Source organism: Protopterus annectens, chromosome 5.part1, assembly GCF_019279795.1.
Source record: "Protopterus annectens isolate FY-2018-M chromosome 5.part1, PAN1.0, whole genome shotgun sequence".
Taxonomy (NCBI): domain Eukaryota; kingdom Metazoa; phylum Chordata; order Ceratodontiformes; family Protopteridae; genus Protopterus; species Protopterus annectens.
Window position 1 is genome coordinate 251,496,968 of NC_056736.1, and position 22,600 is coordinate 251,519,567.

The window sequence follows — 22,600 nt, forward strand, 5'->3', positions numbered from 1 at the left end:
TGCCTCTCTACTCTAAGTCCAGGGCAGGCTTTGCCACTGCAGTTCTGCAGGGCCTTATAGACACGCCTAATGCTATTTAACTCCAGCCTCCCATCCATAGCTTTGGGATTCTACCCAAATGTAATGACTGCAACAGTGAAACACGAAGAACATAGTACAGTTGTGTACACTTACCATAAATGTAGATGTTCGAGTGTATTCACTGTTGCAGTCCAGGTTACCCGCCCGCCATCCCCCTTTCATTCTGGACTTTATCTTTCCTTCTCTATCTTCTACAACCTATGTGGTGTATTTGCTTGTAAATGAAGGTAAAGTTGGTATTGATGCATGTATATATAGTTTTTACATATATATTTTTGTTGCCTTTTGGAGGGCACCTGACATCTAGGGCAAGAAAAACTAAAGAAAATGGCATCGGCTGCATGTTTTATACCCCTGACATCATGGAAGAGGAGACAGTAACCGATGCAGGACCCAAGACTTGGAATTCAGGCCGACTGGGGGCAACCTGACAGCAGATTACCCAAATGTAAGGACTGCAACAGTGAATTCACTCGAACATCTACATTTATGGTAAGTGTACACAACTGTACTTTTCCCTTGGTGTGAATTATGATAAATTGGCTGGAGTGATTTTGCAAATTCAAGGAAGGAAATGACAAATGTTCTTCCTTCTCCTTTCAGCTATGGGATGTTGAGGGACTTTCCTTTTCTCACCAGGAGCGCGACCTTCTGTATAGTATTGATTTCACCTCTGTCCTTAGCTCAGTTTGCCCAACAGTGGATTATGTTCACCTTGCTGTGGTCCTACCATTACTGATTAGTGCCTCTAACATCATTGCATTTGATGCGGTTTTCTTTATGGTATAGCTTTCAGGCACCGTATTTTCAGATGTCAGCTGTGCCCACTAACACCAGTACTGTCAGTAAGTGGTGCTAATATTTTCAACATCATTTTTCATGGCCTGTAACTGTATGGTAGTGTTGATTACAGTTGCTCTGTGGCAGTTCTACAGCACCACGTCTTTATTCTTAAGCTGCTCAATATGGAGCTTTCAAGCCAACTAAAAATTCCCCATCAGTTATCCCCTTTTCTAGTCTGCTCAACCCCTAACTGCTCATCTACTAAAGACTCTTCCAAGGTCTTCACTACCTCTTAATGTCAAGAGATTTTGGAAGTAATTTGACTCTCAGCCTCCACAAAGAAACACAAGAACACTATCAAAAGTCAAACACCTTAAACTACCCTTGCATTCAATGAAAAGGAAAGAGTCAACTCTTTTACTCTCCCAGAAGATCTAAAATTTGGAGAACACCTGTGAATTATGCATCAGAAGGAGGGCTGGCCATCTCATCCTCTGTAATCTCTTCAAAGGAGATTACAGCAGGCCTTCTGTTTTGTTTTGTAATCCTTCTAGTTAGTATCACCCATTATAGGCGGGCTAAGCCAGCTGTCTTATCTCAGGGATGGGGTTGGGTCACATGTCCAGGGATTTATGCTTTGCAAAAGTTTCTCAGATGAAGAAATGTGCTTAAGTACATGTTCTTCCGATGCAGATGGGAGCAGCATTCCGTCACCATGCCTCATTGCACATCTGCAGCACGAATGTCTACTGAGCATACAGAAGAGTTAAGGTTTAAAGAGAAAAAGTCATGCTGCACCATGAATGACAGCATCTAAGTGTTATTTGGAGGGGAAAATGAAAGTCTTTACTGTATCTGGAGAGGGAAGCTTGCTTTTTAAATATGGAGAAGCCCCCCCATCCACCCCCTCCGAAAAAAAAAAAAGAAAGAAAGAAAACAATCTGATTTGAATTGGTTAATAAACTTGTGCAATTTTTCTGGAAGTCTGTAGCTGTGACATGTGGTTGTCTATAGATAGCTTAATTTTTGTGTGAACAGACCTGAATCTTTAAACAAGAATGGCTAACTCTTTGCTAAGTGTCGAAGAGGTACGAACATTTCTAAGCTTACCTTTTCCAGGCAGCTAATTATATTGAGTTGTGTCACAACAAATATAGAAGGTCTCTTCCTGTAATTGCAAGGGCTTATTCCATTAGAGAATTAGCCATGTGTAGTGGCTTTTTCTGTAGTGTCACCATTGATGACATTTATGCAGCTGCAACCTGTTCTTATTTGAACACTTCTTTTGAGGCAGTGTAACCATAGGTATTATTTCCAAGTACCGAACTTTTGGGGTTGCTGTCATCTGTGGTATGCTCCCATGATGATGAAAATCATCCTGAAAGATTTAACTAGTGATTTTGTCCTAAATGTTATCTTATTATCAAGTATGAAAATTATGGATGGTGCAGTGGTTAACATTGTTGCCTCACAAGAGGTTCTCAGGTTTGATTCTCGGCTGGGGTTCCTTCTGTGTGGAGTCTACATGTCCTCCCTACGTTCATGTGGGTTTTCTCCAGGTGCTCCAGTTTCCTCCCACGTTACACAAAGACAGCTCTCCCCAAACCTCTGCTGAAAATTGACTCTTTCCAAGTCGGACTTTCCCGGTCAACAAATGTTAAATAATTAAATAAAATGTGCTTACAATAATATTTTATTTATTTATTTAACATTTGTTGACAGGGAAAGTCCGACTAGGTTCCACAGATCCTGTTTTCAGCAGAGGCCCGGGGAGAAATGCTCCAGATTTATAGATCTACAAAAAAGAAGACCTACCTTCAGTAACAAACCTTAACCCCAGGCCTCATCTTTTCCTTCCCTCCAGCCCTCAGCTTAGATATTTCTCATCTGGAATGTGTTCTTCTAAGTTTTGTTTTTTCTTCCCTGGGCCCAGTGCTGTAAGAAATGAACTGGGCTCTTAAGGAGTAGTGATGTGTAATGAGAAAGGGGATGGTTTCATGGCAGCAGACCCAAAGGTTATCAAAGACAGGCCTTCTTACATGTCTTTTTTGTGTGATTGAGTGTTTTAAGGAAAGCTGTTAAAATATGTTTCCAGAAGAAGAATGGGGCTGAGCTGATAGGTGCAGTAGTGCCAGCTGGATGGTTGGGGAACTAAGGCAGGCTAGGGGAAAGTCAAGAAAGGTCCTATTTCTTATTAAATAGGATTGCTGTTAGGAAGAGAAGTGTATATAATTAAAAAAAGTGAAAATACAGAAGCAAAAACAGCACATTAAAGCAGGAAAGAGAAAACAATGATGAGATGGTCAGAAGAACCCTTTTCTTCTGTGAAATAGCAGGGTCATATTTCCAATAAGTATTGAAATTGTGTTGGCAATATGTAAGCGTAAAGAAGTCAATAAGAAAATATATAAGTTGTTGTTTATCTTTCGGCTTTTCCCGGTAAGGGGTCGCCACAGCGGAACTCCAGTCTGCTAACGATTGGCAGTAGATTTTTATGAAACGCCGAGGTGCCAGCTCGATGCCCAACCTTCAACGAAGGCACGCCCATTTACACAGGCTTGTCTTTCGAACGCTACCCAGCCGCGGGGAGGACATGCAGACTCCACACAGAAGGCACTCCCAAGCCCAGCCGAGAATCGAACGGGAAAACCTCTTGCTGTGAGGTAACAACGCTACCGCCGTACCACCGCGGCATCTAATAAGAAAATATATATATAATAAGAAAATATATAAGTAGTTTTTAGTAATTGTTATTGAATGAACTTGTCAGACTGGTGTCACAGGGTTCTTATTTCCTGTTAGCTTTGAAGAAGTTATCTACTATTTGTACATGAAGGATGATGTGAATTTTGAGGCATTTGCTCTAGCAGTTTCCTAGTTTGCGAAGTTCAAGTATGGAGAATTTAAAGAGACCTTATCCCTTCAGAAATAACTTGCATAAGTGTTAGGAACAGTATGTTTAAAGCATTAGTTGGTTTTGCTTATTTTTTACTTGAAGACATTTTCTTTGCGATGAGCACAGTTTATGTATAAAATGCTTACTCCATGTTAAGTTTGTGTCTTCAGTGTTGGAGAGTCTTTTCCTTATTTTAACATCTTTCTTAATATTATATAGGGTTGTCAGTGGTTCTCGAGATGCCACACTCCGACTGTGGGACATTGAGTCAGGACAATGCCTCCATGTCCTAATGGGTCATGTTGCGGCAGTGCGCTGTGTACAGTATGATGGCAAGAAGGTGGTAAGCGGAGCATATGATTATACAGTAAAGGTGTGGGATCCCGAGTCAGAAACATGTATCCATACTCTTCAGGGACATACCAACAGAGTCTACTCATTGCAGGTGAGTTAGGCTTCATATACTCTTGTATCTGGCAGGTGCACTTATGCGTTAACCTGTATCCACAAATGCACCAAAATCTTGAGTGTAATTTAACTTGTAAATCATGGAAATTAAAACTATTCAGTATGATTATCCATAACAGGTCACCATTATAGTCGATTGTATTGCAGAGCGGAGCTTTCTGTTTCAAAAATGCATGGTCATAGAACAGTGATGTGTAACTGAGATCAGACGTTTGCTTCAGTTTGTTCTACAGCATGCTGCTAAGATTTATCTGGCCTAATAGTAGCATGCTGTGAGGAGCATTAATTAGCTCATTTAGTAAAAGTATGCTTTTGTCCAAATAATAATTTTCCTTTTAAAATTTGAAAATGTTTACTTCTCCAGGTCCTGATCTTCCAAAGCTTTGTCATGTTTTGCAGCTATTCTTATGAACTTCAGAGATGCCTTATTTTTTTATTACCATATTTACTTTTTATTTATCTTTTTTTATTACACACCCTTACTTTCCTCTTTTTTTTTCAGATGCTTATTCCAGTTTCTGTCTTGGCTTCTATAAAACAAATGTTCTGGTAGTGAATATTGTAGATCTGTAGACCCAAAAATGTTGCTTCTGTTTTATGTTGCTTTAGAAACTGTTGAAACAGAGAGGCTTACAAGTTTAGTGAACAGACTCAAGGCCTGTTGGCTATTGATGCCTCAGTTCTTGTTTTGGAACTTACAGATGACCACATAATCATCTATTTCCTTCTGGAAGGTGTGAATTGATGGAGTGAGTTTAGTCAAGGGGGGTGCTGTTTCATAGGCATGGGAGTTTTTGACATATAAAACTGTCACTTTTCATAGTGTAGTTGATATTAATTTTTGTTGAGACTGAGCATCCTCTTCTTTTCACATCACCTGGGAATACTCTAAGCAGGGGTGACTAAAGACTATGTTTTCCCCTGTAATTGGGTTTATTGTAATTCTCCTATCACTGGCTTTATATTGTTCTCAGCTAATCTCCCACTGTTAATTTCAGTTCCATCCTCTAATTTCTATTCCTTGTACTCTTTTTTTTCAGTTACCCATCTGTAATTCAGTCATGTTTCCCTCCCCCATACTCAGGTCCAGAAGCTTGCACTGACTATTCCTCTGCCTACACTAAACAAATTGAAACAAAGAAAAGGGATAGTGAGTTAGCATTCTGAAATGTATGTTTTTCTCCCTCGAGATTTACTACTGCTAAAACATACTTGTAACTCTGGCAGCACAGTGTAGACTCACTTGATAGGGTTACTGCTTACCATATGCATACCCTAATACCCTGACTACTTTTTTTTTCTTATGCTTACTTCTTGCAATTGGGCTGCCTCAAATAAACTAAATCAGTCATGGCTGTACAGCCTGAACACCATAGTTATTTGTAGAACCTCATGTACTTACCTGCTGCCTTCCAGTCTTCAGATAGTTTTTTGTTTCTTAGCCTCTCTGTGCCCAGTGAGATCTGGCTCTTCCCACTTCCCTACCCTACCCCCATTCCCATCCACTCAAACATGTCCTACAATTCTACACTAGCCACGCAGACCACACCCATCAAAAGAGCCCTCATTTCCTCTCCAAGTCCTCCAGTCAGCTCATGCATTTCCTACCCTTGACACTTCCATATTAAACAACCTATTCCCTTTCTGTCTAAATCGTATCACAAAGCTATGCACTTTCTGCACCAGCCTGTCCCCTTCTACCTATCTGTTATTACCAAACTACTCACCTTCTCTGCCTGCCTCTACAGCCCAACTAACTTACTCTACAATACCACTAAACTTGTCCCTACCTTCCACCACATAAGCCACCTCCCAACTGCCTTTCTCTCCTCCAAACTGCTCACTCTCACACTCTTCACCTCATCTACAATCATGCTACTGTTTTTCTTCATAAATCCTCTGCTTCTTCTCCTCTTTATATCCACCTCCTACCACAATAACCTCTACCATCCCCTCTTCTACTTTATCCTACCCACTAAAAAATGTAAGAACAGCCCACACATTCGTTATCACTCCCCCACTATTTAGCCTTTTCAACTCTGTCCTCTACAAAGTAAAAACAGCACAACTCCCCTCATTCTCCCCTAAAATTAAACCCAGACTCTTCTATTACAGCTCAAACTTCTCCCCACTCAACTACTCACCCTAAATTTGCTACTCTATGAAGATATTCATCCCAACCCCAGACCTTTCTCCAAATCACCTCCCTCCCTACAACTCACCCTTCTCCCCCTCCCTTCCCACCTCCTCCTCATCCTCCAACCCCTCCTCATCCTTCTCTTCCTTCAGCCCTCCCTCATCCACCAATAACCTAAACATATCTTTCCTAAATATCCAAAGCATTACAATGTCGCTGAACTGCATTCCTGAATTGATCTTCACAATCCTGATGCCCTCACTGTCTCAGATACATGGCTAAAACCTCACATCTCTGACCTTGAAGTCCTGCCCTCTGGATATAACATGTGCTGCTTAGATAGAGTCTCAAAAAGAGGGAGGGGTAGCTATAATGTACTCTGAACAACTCTTCCTCTCCCCTCTGTTATTCTCACTGCCCAGTTTTCATTCTGCTGAAATCATCATTGTAAACTGCAAAAGTAACAATCATAAGAAGTTAGACATAGCATCCATTTATATCCCTCCTGGTAATAACATCCCTACCCTTGAACAATTTCTTGCCTGGATCTCGCACGCCATTTCCTATGAAACCATAACACTGAGTGATGTTAACATTGATTGGAACACAACAGCCACAGATCCACTCAACTACAGCATAAACCTTTATGGCTTCACCCAACTAATCAATACCCCAACCCATCAGAGGAAACACACCAACACCAGCTCCACACTAGACTGGATAGTAACATCCAATCCCAGTCTATATCACAACCCATGTACTCTACCTGACACCTTAAGTAATCATCTTCCCATCTGCATCCAATGACACATTCTTCAGTCATGTAAATCACATAGTTTCATAGAATGCTGTAACCTCTCTAACTTCAACCCGGACTCCTTTAACCACAGTCCTCAATTAAATGGTCTTTTTTCCACCACCTCTCCCTGGAAGATGCTACATTAAAATTTACCAGCATCTTCCTAGACACCCTAAACTCCATGACTCCCATCAAGAAAATAAGAATGAACTCCAACTATACTCCATGGCTTACACAATCTACTCGTTCTCTTATGTACAAGAGAGACAGCGGTTGCAAAAAAACAAGTCCCCCACCTACCTTCAGAGAAACAAGGAACTCTGCAACCCAACCAAAAAATAGGTCAACTACAACAAGAAAAACTTCTACTAAAAACCACTAACCAAATCCCACTTTAACCCCCAAAAAATTCTGGAACACAATCAACAAACTACTTCATCCAGGTAAACCCTCTTCACCTAACCCTTGCCCAAATAGCTCTGACATTGACACAGCCACATTCATCAACTGCTTCTTCATCAGCACCATCAAGAACCTTTCTCAAAGTAACACCTCTATCTCTAACACAACCTTTCTCTCTCCAAATTCTCTCCCAACCTCCTCCTTATTTAAACCTATCCCCACTGCTTATGTAAAAATCACTCCTCAAAAAACCTGAAACTTGCTCTCCTTCTGCTGACAGTCTACCTCCATCTTCCTAAAATTAGCTGCAAACTCTGTTAATTAACAGTTCTATACAATAATCCATTGTCCCTGACATTTAGAAGAAGTTTTACACCATTCCCAATACACAAAGGAGAACCCTGCATTGACCCCCTCTAACTTCAGACCTATAGCTATTCTGTCTCCTTTATCTAAAATACTGGAGAAGTGTATACACAAACAACTAATAAAATATCTCCTACAAGAAGATTTTCTAACTCCTTCACAACACGGCTCTTACCCCAACTGCAGCACAGCTACTGCTCTACTGTCTTTCACTCAGACCATTGCCAAAACCTGTGACAGCAACAGACTTGCATCTTGCCTATTCCTTGATCTCTGTAAGGCCTTTGCTACTCTCTCTCACAACAAATTTTTAGCTAAACTTTCTGACCTCAACCTCTCCGGCTCAACTATTTACTGGTTTTCTAGCTATCTCTCCCAACAGGCTTCAGTCAGTCAGATGGCTTACTGCTCTCTCTTCTCCTTCCTCCCAGTCCTTACTGGAGTCCCACAAGGCTCCAGCCTTGGACCCTTACTGTTTAACATCTTTACTCATGATCTCTACACATCTGTTCCCCACTCCACATGGATACAATATGTAGACGACTTGACTATCATCTCCTCCTTTGACAGCCTTTCTCAGCTTCTCACCCAAGAATCTTTTCACTCCACTGAAAGATGTCTAACTAGTAACCACCAATTTCTACTGAATCAAAAAAAAAAACAGACTCTTCTTATTCCTGCCAAATCCCTTACTCATGCCAAGACTACCTTCACCATCACTTCCCTCAATAACACAACTATCAAAGCAGAACCAAACACAAAACTACTAACAGCTATTGTAGATTACCAACTAAAATCTGATGTCCACATATAACAAGCCATCCTAAAAACCCGCCAAAAATTAGGGTTACTTTATAGGAACAAAAAAATTCCTCTGTGATGAATCTAAACTCTCTGTAGCACAAACCTACCTTCTGCCTAGCCTAGTTTATGCTGCCCCAATCCTTACAAACTTACAAAACAATCATATGTCCAAACTTGAACTCACATGCCATAAGATTGCCAGATTTGCAGCAAATTTACATTATCACTTCCATCATTGTCTAGCTTTAAAAAACCTTCAGTGGCCGGAATTCTGCCAACTCCTCCTCCAACTGCACCTCACCCACACCATCCTTTACAAACGTACCTCCTGCTCAGCTCTCTCTCCTCTGTTATAACTCCCTGCACTCCCAACTGTACACTTTAAAGCTCAGATCAACATCTCCTAGAAATTTATAACCCCCCCCCCCCCAAAAAAATGTAGGTAAACAACTCTACAGCTACTCAATTGCTAATTCTTGGAAAACAACTGCCTCTATCCTTAAGAACAATGCCTAATACTATTACTACTTCAAAAATCCTTAAAACTCTACCTGCTAAACACTAGGATTTGCACTTCCCATGACCCAACATAAAACACTCATCCCTCTATCCTTACCACTCATAAATGCTACTAACTACTGTTCTCAACCTTACTCACATAATTTACACACAAAACTCTGTAACTACTCATATACAGCTATTTCTTCATCCTTTCCTTTTTTTTAAACAATTTTATTGATTTTAAAGAAGTAAATATAAACAATTACATGTTCTTTTAACATAAGGATATTTACAATTCAAAAAGTGTTCACATAAGCATTCACATAACAATGTTTAACAAATAAAGTGAAATTACTAAAACTATATACAAAGACATCCATTGAATATCATTAAGCTGCCTAGTATTTGATTATTCCATACATATAACACATAGAGAGGTTGAAATTTGATTTATATGATATCAGTGTCAATCTCTTTTCAACAAATTCTGTAGATTAACCCATATATGATAATTATAAGTTTTTCTATATGTTCTAGATGTCATAGTTGCAATCTGCAATTGACAGACATCCATTAGAATTTTCTTAAAATCATTATAGGAAGGAGGGAATTCAGATATCCAGTTTCTTGTTATAGTTCTCCTGGCTACTGCCATTATTTCCCAAAGTAAGGAATGTTTAACTTTTTTTACACAACCAGGTATGGGTGTATTGAAGAGTACTAATGATTTGGTCAAAATAAAATTATCTGCGAATATTGCTTGTAGGAGTTCTTTAATGTTTTCCCAAAATACACGTAAAGCAGGGCAGTCATAAAACATATTGTTCCAGTCAATGTTTGTGTTAGACTTACATCTGTTGCAAATATTTAGTTTACCATTAATTTTGTTCATTAGTTGAGGAGTGTAGAAAGATCTATATAAAAATCTCCAGGAATATATTTTCCATTTAAGTGAAAGTGTTGCTTTCCATGCAGATTCTAATATATTTGTTTTACCTAGATCCCTTGGAAGTGTGTTATTAACTATATAAAAATGGTTCCAGAAATTAGCAGGACAACAATATGTTTCTTCTCTGATAAGTCTGTGTATAAATGCCATGTTGTCTGAATAAGTTTGTTTATGTTGAATAACTGAATTAAAGAAATCTAGCAGTATACTAGTGACCTGTTTATTAGCAGAAGTGATCGGGTTCATCTTATTTTGTAAGAATAGTCTGAGGGATTGTATGTTAAGCCATAGGGAGTTGTCTAACTGATATTCACTTATTATCTGATCTACATCCTTCACTCTATCATCTGTAATAAGTTGAAACCAATACAAAAGACCTTTTTGTTTAAGCAAGGTAATGTTATCTATATCTGAGGATTGTAAGATTCTTGAGTAAAGGCTATCGGGAAAATTGTAAAAAAAGTTCCTTGTAGTTAGTGAGTTTAAAAAAAAAGTTTCTAAAATTTATTAGTATGCTGTGTAAGTAGCTAAATGAATGTTTGCGTATGCTGTGTAACATGAAGTAATTTTTAAGTATCCATAATATTGGGTTATTTAATTTGTATGGCTGTGGTTTCGATATTAATAGCATAGCTGAGGATTCCCAGAATATTTTCCATTTGGCCTTATATGGTGTATCTAAAAGTTGTGCTATGGACCTAATAATAGCTGCATTAGAATAAAGGTTCAAATCAGGAAAGACTATGCCCCCTTTGTTCCAACTATGAAGGTGATGTTTAAGTGCTATTCTAGGTTTCCTGGGAAACCAAAAAACTTTAATAACAGATAATTGATCTTATTAATGAAAACTTTACTGGGAAGTTTTAAAGTAGATTGTATAATATAGAGAATTTTAGGAAGGATTGTCATTTTAATGATAGTTAACCTTTCCTCAATTGTAAATATAATTGTATTCCATTTTGTTAATAGAGTTTGAATATTTACATAACTATTATAATTTAGTTTTGTGATTAATGTAATATCTTTAGCAAGAATGATGCCTAAATATGTAATTTGATCTGTGATGTATTTGTTAGTGTCTTTGTTAATGTTTCTCTTATTATTGTTTAAATAGATAGGTAGGATCTTAGTTTTGTTATCATTGAATGTCAGTCCAGATATAAATTGAAATGTGTTAACAGCTTCAAATAAGGCTGTTATGGAAGAATTATCTCCTTTAGTAGTGATGAGCACATCTTCAGCAAATAACTGAATTTTAGAAGTTGTTTCGTCACTAATTTCCAAACCTTCTATGTTTTTATTTCCTCATATATCGTTAGCCCATGGTTCCATTATGAGAGTAAAGAATAAGGGAGATAAGGGACGCCTTGTTTTGTTCCTTTAATGATGGGTATTTGAGTCGATGTGTATGATCCAATTTTGATATAAGCCAGAGTGCCTTTATAAAGATGTAATAGTAAATTAATAAAATTATCTGAAAAGTTTAAACATTGTAATAATGTGAATAGATAATCCCAATGTATTGAATTGAATGCTGAGTTAATGTCAAGACTTACCAGAGACAAGTTTTTTTTTCTTTCTGTGTGAATAATCAGTTAAAATAAGAGACCGTTTGATGTTATCATATGTACTTCTATTAGTTACAAAACCTGTTTGGTCATCATAAATTAACTGGGGTAAGAATTTTTTTAGTCTATCAGCATAGATGTTCATAAACATTTTGTAATCAATATTTAAAAGAGTTATGGGCCTGTATGACGTACATAATTTAGGGTCCTTACTAGATTTAAGAATGGGTGAAATAAAAGTATATTTCCAGGATGGGGGCAAAATAATGTCATTCTGGGCTTTATGGAATACATTATGTAGTAAAGAAATAGCTGTTTTAGGCATGATTTTATACAATTCAGGTATGATGCCATCATTGCGTGGTGCTTTGTTCTGTTTAAGTTTGTTAATTTGAGTTTGTATGTCCGGTAAAGATATCTGTTTATCTATGATTTCTGACTGTTGTTTGTTGAGTGTGACATACAGGGTTTTTTTAATGTATTGTTTTATCTTATCTAATGGTTGAATGATCTGAGATGTTTGATTTATCATGTGAAAATTATGTCTAAATTCATCAATTATGTCATGTATATTATAAACCTTTTTCTTTTTTCTAGACGGATATATTTCTTTACTATGATTATGTTTGTTGATTCTTTTTGTTTTATTTGCAAGATTAGTTAAATGTTTTGGGTTTATTGAATAGGCTAGGAATTTAAATTTCTCGAAGGAAATCATAGTCTTATGATGGAAGATTGCACTATATTCTTCCTTAGTTTTATTTATTTCATCTCTAATAGTTTTAGATGCGGACTTGTCATTCATTTTAATATGTAATCTATCTAATTTGTCTTGTATTTTTTTAAGTCTTCGTCCCAGGACTTCCTTTTGTTATAATACCATTTATTTATTTGTCCATATAAGTAAGCTTTTAATGCATCCCATACATAAATGTCATGAGAGTTGGATGTTTGATTGAATTTTATAAAATGTTGTGTTTCAAAATGTTTGAAATTCTTTTAATTGAGTTATATATGCAGGTATTCTTCTTATATGAGTCATTGGGGTGTCATTTAAATAAAGCTCAAATATAATTGTATTATGATCTGAAATAGGGCAAGACACAATCCTGGTGCTTTTTAAATCATTTATTATTTGTGTGGATATGATTACCCTATCTATTCTAGAGTAGATTTGAATCTATTAAAATAGAATGTAAATTGAGGTGAGCTCAGGTCTGTGTAGTCATGAATATCTTTTAGATGATATGTATCCATGAATTGTATTAGTTGTTTAGCTTGTGAGGATGTTTTCCTTTTTCCTGAAGTGCTAGAGTCCTTTTCATTTAAAACACAGTTAAAATCCCCTGCCATAATAATATTACCCTCAGATTGAGATACAATTTGTTTCAGTTGTTGTTTAATAGTACTGGTTCCAATACCCGGTAACCAATAATTGTTTACTAAAGTGAAATTTTTTGTATTTATTTTAATTGTCACCAAGCACAACATCCTTTTATCATCTTGATAATATTTAATAATTCTATGTAAAGGGAGAGTTTTATTCCAGAGAATTGCTACTCCTCTATTTATTTTAGAATGTTCAGAACTGGCAATGACTATATACTTATTAATATTTAAAAAGTTGATATTTTCTTTTAAAAGATGTGTTTCTTGTATAAATATTATGTTTGGTTTGTGTATATTTAAATATTTAAGTAAACTTCCTCTTTTAATAGGGTTATTCAGACCATTTATTTTGATTGATAAACCTTTTAGTGAAGTCATAATATCTCTATAAATGAGTAAGAAATTCTTGTGATTTGTGTGTTATCTTGATTATGTTTTATATAATCCTCTCCAAAATATTTGTTATGTAAATTATAGTCTTTGTCTGCTACCATATTATATACTGTATTCTTCTTCTGGCTTTTCCCGGTTAGGGGTCGCCACAGCAGATCATCTGTCCGCTCATGATTGGCAGTGGAGTTTTACGGTGTCGAGTTGCCAGCCCGGCGCCCAACCTTCCACAGAAGGCACACACACACGCACACCTAGGGTCAATTTAGAGTGTCCAATCCACCTACTGCATGTCTTTGGGATGTGGGAGAAAACCGGAGCACCTGGAGAAAACCCACGTGGCCACAGGGAGGACATGCAGACTCCGCACAGAAGGCACCCCAGCCGAGAATCGAACCGGAAAACCTCTTACTGTGAGGTGGCAATGCTAACCGCTGCACGACCGTGGCTGCCCATATGATATACTGTATGTGTTGTACAATTCTTGCAACTTATAATTATATGCATTTGAATTAAGATGGATGTCAAGAAGAACTTATTAAGAAAATTGAATGTAGTGTAAATGTGATAAAAAAAATGGGGTAGCTACCCGCCTGGAGTTATAAACTCCTTGTCCCAGTGACATCTGTCACTCGGATCAAACCCCTACCCAGCAGCAGCAAAAAACAGTCTCCATTGTATATAAATGTGAGGTAAAATAATAACATTATATATATTTACATATTCATTAAAACAAGTCGAACAGATCTGTAATCAGTGTAACTCATCTGATATTACTTGTAACAAAATGTCATTTGGAATAAACCTCTAACTGTAGCAATTAAACATAACCTTCACTATATATGAATGTTAAACATACAAAATATTAACTCTATATATGATTGCATATTCATTAACACAGGTAACGCATAGTTATAATCAGTGTAACTCATCAAGTATTGCTTAAACCATTTCGTCATTCAGAACTGACCTTTAAACAACAGCAACAGAACATATCTTCTTTGTATATAAAAATTAAACAGATTAAATAATAACTTCATATGTGATTATATATACCTTAAAACTGGTCTGAAATCTATGAAAGCAGCATTCTAATATGTCTGTCAATTGAAGTTACTACTAGCCATTTAACACATATGCTATATGTTGGTGTAATATTTAAAACAAATCAGTATGAGTATCATTAGAGTGAAAGGTCAGGTGACACCTTAAGCACTTGTGACAGAAAATGCCATCATGCATTAAGTGAGCTTATTTTAACCCATATTATTTTCTATCTAGCTATCAGCCTCTGAATGGAAAATCAATTATAATTTGTAATAAGATTAGTTTATCCTAAGTAAGGCACAACAATATAAATAACATGGGATACTTTAATTTAAAAGAAAAAAAAATGCACACTTAATTTTCCCTTTTTTTCCTTCCCTTTCAGTTTGCCATAAACATAAATAAAAATAAGATAATTGAAGATTTCTTTCTTGAGAATCAGACTGAGTCCAAATGGTGTAGTTAGCAAGTTTAAAATACATTTTTAAAGTAAATACAACCTTTCCCAGCATTTCCGATGCTTTTTCAATGAAATTACATATACTGACTTCCTGGTTGAGCAGGTCAGCTAGCTCTGACATCATCAAAATGCGTCGCAAAGTTGTGGAGTTCATTCGAGAATGCAGAGAAGATTTTTTGTGAAAATAAGGTAGTTCATGAAGAAATAAGCTCGTGGACATCAAGCTTGAGCTTCACAAAGTCTCTGGAATATGTTTTTTCATCATTTTGAGTGAAAAAGCCACCAAAAATAACAAGTATGTAACTGTATTTAAAATGTATAGGGAAAGATCATATGAATAACATCTGCATGCTTCCCATAGCCTGCTCACACATGCACAGCTAGTTTGAATTGTTCTTTACAAATTAACAGCACCACAGAACTCCAAATGTAGCAGAAAGTATTTTAAATAAATCACATAGCCTTATTAATCCATTTTATATTCACGACAGAAAAGAAAAAAAAAGTGTATTTAAAAGTGTATTTAAACCTGTAAAGGAGTTCACTTATGAATCATATAAAAATGTTAAGAGACTGTCAAATCATATTATCCCCACATGAATTCAACATATATACAAGTTTTAAATTAACCCTCAGGGCATAAACTATAAAAAAAAAAATGTGTTCAGTATGAATTCCAAAGATGATGATTGAATGTGTGCTGAGCTCTTATTTACTATGAGCTCTTATTTACTACTAACTATGTAGGTTTAATTGATCTGACTGTAAATAGTTTAAAAAAAATAGACATTATAAAGGGAATCTAGAATGTTTATATATGGGAAGTACTTATTTTACTGTCACAATGGCACCATTTGTTTACCCTTCACTCTTAAGATATCTTTATAACAATACCCATAACTGTATATTTACCATTAGTATACACTTTTACCTCAGTATAAGTAAAAATGAAATTATGAAATTATGTGTATACTTAAGGTCATGTGTGAATGGCATGAAAAAAGGAAAAAGCAGGCTTACCTTGTAAGTGAAAAAATCAACATATAATTAACACAGTGACAGTGTTTCCAGAAACATAACAAACTGCAAACATAGATATTTAAGTTACTTGTTTCTTAGTCTTTTTTGTTTCTCCGAAGTCTTCCAAGTGGGATTAGAAGCCATTCTCTTAAGCGTGGGATTAGCCCATTCCATCTCTTCTATTTTTTCCAAGATCTTATGGACTTTTATGTAGTTCAGAGCTGATTCTAAGTCTTCAAACATTTTGGGACCTTCCGGTGAGTATATCTTCAGCTTCGCAGGGAACAAAAGGTGTGTTTTCACCTGTGCTTTCTTCAATTCTTTTATCAAAGATAAGAATATTTTTCTTTTTGCTATAACTGCTGATGAATAATCATTGTCAAAATGTATCGTAGCTTCATTTAATTTAATTGGTGACTTGGACCAGGCAGTTTTTAACACTAATTCCTTGTCTGAGGATGAGAGGAATTTGACAATGATAGAGCTAAGTTGCTTTTTGTTAGCAGTATTCACTGTGGCAAGGGAACGATGTGCCCTCTCAATACCAAAGGACATAGCTTCAGTAAGATCAAGAGTCTTAGGTAACCAAGTATTGAGAAAGCTAGTCATGTTGTTCTCTTCTGTGCCTTCTGATAGTCCAAATATTCTTAAGTTGTTTGATCTGGATCTGTTTTCTAGATCATCTAACTTATTTTGTAGAGAAGTATTTTGTTTGAGTAAGAATTCCACATTGTTTTCATTTTCAGTAATTCTAATTCTCCCATCCATATCGGTCAGAGCTTCTTCAATACCTGTTATCTGTGATTTTTGTTGTAACAAGTCTTGGTGAAGTAAATCCATTTGTTTGGTAGTTTTTTCCTTGAAATTATCTATTTTCATATCCAGCTTATCAATTTGTGTAGTAAGATCCTGTTTATTTGTTATCAAAGTCTGCATCTCTCTTTTGAGGCTGGAATCTTGGTTGCTGGATTTAATGAAGCTCATGATGAATTCTTTCAGATGAGGAGAAATTATCCAGGAATAATTTAACAAGAAAATCTGCCTTTTTTTTGTTTTTAACTAGATATTATTGTAGATGAAATTAAGTTCTTTCAAATCCTATATAAAGGTATTTTCAGTTTTTAGTTTGAAGGCAGAATTCCTGTCAGAATAATATTTCTTTAGTGGAGCTGTTGAAATCTGCTGCTACTCAGAGCCCATCTTGGCCACACCCCCTTCCATCCTTTCCTTTTGTCCATATCCAACTGTCTGGATGGGGCACTTAAATTCACTATAAAATATGAACTGTGACACTAAAACTCACTGTAAAATATGAACTGAACACTAACAATTTAAATTTCTTGCCTCAAGGCCATGTCACACCTGTTCCTGTCTGTAATGTATTTTTGTATTTTTATTTCTCCTATTCAGAACTGATTGTAATTAATTGTATAATGTATGCCTATGTCAGCTTTTGTAATAGTTGTATCAATGTAACTAATAGTGCTGGAACTTTTCTCCCCGGTCTCTGCTGAAAAAGGGCTTCTTCCCAGTCAGACTAACCTGGTCAACAAATGTCAAAATAAAGTAGAAAGTTCCATAGTGTTATGGGTTCTTAAATGCTGTATATATGTCAGGCATAGGTTTCTCCTAAAAAGGTGAAAAATGCAGAGAAAAGAGAGTTGCTGTAGTCCCTGGCTGTAACACAAGTGTTGAGGCCATTCAGTTATCTTTATAAGGAATCTTTGTACCTTCTCTAGTTCTACCAGATGGCACATGAGTAGGTTAAAGAAGACTGTACAGTACTTTGTAATTTGTTTGATAAGAGCTTTATAAAGGTGGGCAATTACTTCTCTGGCATGGCTATTATCCCGGGTAGTTGGTTCTACACCCAGTTTTAGTTTTAAAAATACCAAGAATTTGAAAAAGAAATTCTGCTATAAACAGAATAAAACACGTGACAGGTTTGTCTCACAACGTAGACAGACTTTCCCATGTAGAAACTGCAGAATATGCAATAACATTTGGTCCACCTGCATGATTTTACACCATGTGCAACAGAAACCTGTAGAGTTTCTATTTTATGCAGATTGTTCTACTAAAACATTGTGTATTTTGCTTAGTGCAATCTTTGTAGTGCATTCTATATTGGTAAAACCAATAGAACTATGAAGGAAAGGGTGATGGAACATCTTAATGATATCAGGAACAGCAAACTTACTAATGCATTAGCTAAGCATGTCTTAGACTGTGGTGACCAGCATAATTTTAAATTCTTGGTCTTGCAAAAAATGAATGTGAGCCTTAGAGAAGGTGATGTTAACAATGAAACTGAATATGCTGAACTAAAGTGGATAGTGGACTTTAAGGCATACTTATCACCTCGTCTTAACAGTACTATATCTTTAAAACTTCTCCTGAAAAAAAAGAGGGTTGCATCACCGATTTTTAAAGAATTTTTATTGGTTATTGGTTTTATTTAAACCTTGTGTGCGAATTTATTTCTGTATTAAGATCTGAAGAAGAGGATTGCCTCGAAAGCGCTTACCTAAATCTGTGTTTTGTAATAAATTTCAAGTATTTTAATTTCCAGCCTACAAGTCTCTAGCTACATTTATATATATATTTTTGGGATCTTGGCTCCACCATCTCTCTATTCTCTACATTTATACATCTTTGTTTGTTTGGTGGAACTATTTGGCTGGTAAAGAATTTTTGATACATTTTTCTGAAATGGAGTTAGCCCTGAACAGGGATTTACCTTCATCCTACAGCAATTTGGGGAGAAGAGCAAGGAGTGAAGAGTCTGCTGAAAACGTTGGTTCATTTAGTTCAACTGGTAATAGTGTGAGCCCTTTATTCTCTATATGCTTTGATGATGTAGAAACTGATTCTGCTAACCTTAACCCCAGTGAGATATCAACTTTTAAGAGCCATCTGAAGGAACTTGAGAACAAACTTAATAAGCACAAACGCCTTCTCTGGCAATGATATCACTTTGAGGCTGCTATCTTCCACAAAGTGATACCCAGAGGGCACAGGGTACTAAAAATGCCATCCTATGGGGATAAGTATCCAGAACTTTTAAAAAGATGGCAAATACTCAATTTGCAGTTGAGTATTGATTATGTTGTTGTGTCTTTCGGCTTATCCTGGCTAGGGGTCGCCACAGTGGAACTCCGGTCTGCTAATGTTTGGTAGTGGATTTTTACGTGCCGAGTTACCAGCCCTGATGCACAACCGTCAACGAAGGTACGCCCATTCACGCATGCCTCCACATAGAAGATGCTGTAGCTGAGAATTGAACGGGACAACGTCTTGCTGTGAGGCGACAACGCTACCGCAGCACCACTATGATTATATGACTTTAATAAATGAATTCTTTCTGCCTGAAGAGGACGCTTTAGCCACTGACATTAATAATATGACTAATATGCTTGTGGATTCCTATGCAGATGAGATTTGTGTTCAACACCTCGATGATGTCCTTCTAAATGTCTCTTTATATGAAAGGAGACTGGAGAAGGAGAAAACGAAAAAACTCTGTAGAGATTTCTCCAATTTCCAAGCTGGGAACGTCTTCTCTTGGCCGAGGGAGATTCGACCTATAGGAATGCAGGGGAATGTTGAAGGGGTGGGACGAAGAGCACTTCCTCCTGATTCAACTGTAAATAGCAGTCTGAGAGCAGGTGCACGCACCTCACGACTAACTGAAGCAGGCAGCAGCTTTTTAGGCTTGGGAACAACACAAAACCATCTTTCCACTAGCACAGAAGTGTGTGGAGTAGGAAATACCCCTGGCATAGCCACTGTCAATAATCGTCAACATGAAGGTAAAGTGAACATCGATCTTTCTAAACATAAAGACTGTTTACTTAATCCTACTGACACGCCACCAGTATTTGACGCTGTAGAGATAGACACCGAAGTTGATGTTATTACTTCTGAACAGAATATGCCTTCACCCTCTGCTTCTAATGTTGCAGCTGTTTCTATGGGTAACAGTGTAAACACATACAGCACCTGCAATAATGATGCTGTAGTAATATCTAATGACACTGACAATGACTCAAAACGCTGCAAAAGTGCATAGCGGTCAGAATTCAGTTAATGATTTTAATATGGTAATGGACACAGTAAAACAAACTGTCAATGCACCTGTAGTTAGACCGAAAACTTTTTCTTTCAACAATGGTGATTCAGTAAGCATAGGATTACAAGACAAAAAGGGGGCTGAATGTCTGCGTAAGTCAGCCTTTTTTTGGACAAAACTCTGCCTATAAGGGAGGATGTACACAAGAGCAGGTCCAGAAGTCGTAGGAGACTGGGAAGGATAGAATCCAACCCTGCACCTCAGAGCAGAGGCCCGAACACACGGGCTCACAGATAAATGACCTGGTCTTTTCTATCTTCTGTTGCTCTTAGCAAAGAGGACCTCTCGGTCCTTAACAAAGGATTATCCTTCATACCAGCTTGTGGTATGAATTTGGTAGATACCATCTTAGATATTAATTTGTTTGCTAGGAATACAATGTTGAAAGTTATCCATGATGATGATAATGTGAATAATGTTGATGGATGCATTTTTAAGAAACCAAGTTGCTTTGTTCCCAATAATTCCCCTGCTATGAATGCCTTTGTAAAGATGTGTGAAGATGACCTTAGGAAAACGGCTGTGTTGAGATCTAGTAGTAGATTTTATAATTTGACTATCAAAGAGAATGAGGCTCTACGAACACTAGCTAATGCAGAATATTTAGTCATTAGACCTGCAGACAAGGGGGGTGGAATTGTCGTGTTTGATACTGAAGACTATGTGGATAGGATGTCTAGTATGCTTCATGTTGAAAACGTGTATATAATTTTATAGAAGTTTCAGGTTAATGGTATTATCAACAGACTGAATTTCTTTTATATGATTTGCTTATGACTGACCAAATAGATTATAGTCTTTTTAACTATTTTAGTGTAGAGCATCCAACTATACAAACAATTTATGGTCTTCTAAAAGTGCACAAGGATGCACGTAATCCCCCCCTTCGACCCATTGTATCAGGAAGAGGTTGGCTCACAGAGCCAATGTCTATATATGTAGAAAAACAGCTAAGGTCTGTGTTGAATAAGATAACTACTGTCCTTCGTGACAGCAAACCGTTTTTAGAACACCTTTATGACTGGGCTGAGAATCAGCAAGCTGTAAATTTAAGTGTTGTGATTTTTGTTACTTTGGACGTGAACTCTTTGTTCACGGTTATCCCCAATGATGAAGGGATTGAGAATGTCAGGCAGTTTTTATCAAGGAGAGCAATTTCAGTAATACCAAAATCAATATGATATGTGCTCTTCTAGACTTGATTCTAGAGAACAATGTTTTTTTGTTTCAAAGAGAGTTCTTTCTTCAAAAAGTGGGAGTTGCTATGGGCACGGCATGTGCCAATACATATGCTAGTATTGTTCTGGCTCAGTGGGAGAAAGAAATGTTGTATACCTCTGACATGTACAGGCAGCACATTACATTTTATAAATGCTTTGTGGATGATACCTTTTTTGCTTGGCATGGTGATGAGACACAATTGGACACATTTGTTAGGTTTCTTGATAACACCACTGGATACCTTTCCTTCTCCCTTAGTTACTCCAAAGAGGAAATCAACTTTCTAGATTTAAATGTTAACAAAAATATGTTTGACAACATCTCGACAAGGATACATAGGAAGGACTGTAGGATGAACAAATTCTTCACCGTTCCAGTATGCATCCTAGGCACATTACTAAGAATATAGTCAAGAACCAAGTCTTACATTGCAAGACAATGCATACAGACAGGAAAGAATTAACAGATGCTATGAGTCATCTCACCACAGAGTTTGTTGAGAGAGGATACAAGAGGGTTGATATTGATAGAGTGATAGTTGAAGTAGACTTACATGAAAATCACAAAACCAAACCTTACTACTCAGATGAACACTTAATGAATATACCCCCAGATAAGCAAGTCTCCTCATTACCTGTCAATAGGCTATGTCTTACTTTTTCTAATGATGTCTACAAGACATGTGACATCATTAAAAAGAACTGGTCCATTCTCACTGACCCCGAGATTAGCCGGGTTGTTGGTTCTACACCCAGTTTTACTTTTAAAAATACCAAGAATTTGAAAAAGAAACTCTGCTATAAACAGAATAAAACGTGACATGTTTGTCTCACAACGTAGAGGAACTTTCCCATGTAGAAACTGCAGAATATGTAATAGCATTTGGTCCACCATGATTTTACACCCTGTGCATCAGAAACCTGTAGAGTTTCTATTTTATGCAGATTGTTCTACTAAAAACATTGTGTATTTTGCTAAGTGCAATCTTTGTAGTGCATTCTATATTGGTAAAACCAATAGAGCTATGAAGGAAAGGGTGATGGAACATCTTAATGATATCAGGAACAGCAAACTTTCTAATGCATTAGCTAAGCATGTCTTAGACTTTGGTGATCAGCACAATTTTAAATTCTTGGTCTTGCAAAAAATGAATGTGAGCCTTACAGAAGGTGTTATTAACAATGAAA

General features: G+C 36.8%; 1 protein-coding gene across 2 annotated transcripts in view; it reads left to right on the forward strand.

Annotated features, from left to right (window-relative positions):
* Positions 1-22,600, forward strand: part of LOC122803352 (F-box/WD repeat-containing protein 7-like) — a 1,891,371-nt gene that overhangs the window by 1,698,980 nt on the left and 169,791 nt on the right. For both annotated transcript variants that reach the window (XM_044072926.1, XM_044072927.1), the window contains one exon: positions 3,980-4,205. In XM_044072926.1, the coding sequence (XP_043928861.1) occupies positions 3,980-4,205 (226 nt within the window). The remainder of the gene's footprint in view (positions 1-3,979; positions 4,206-22,600) is intronic.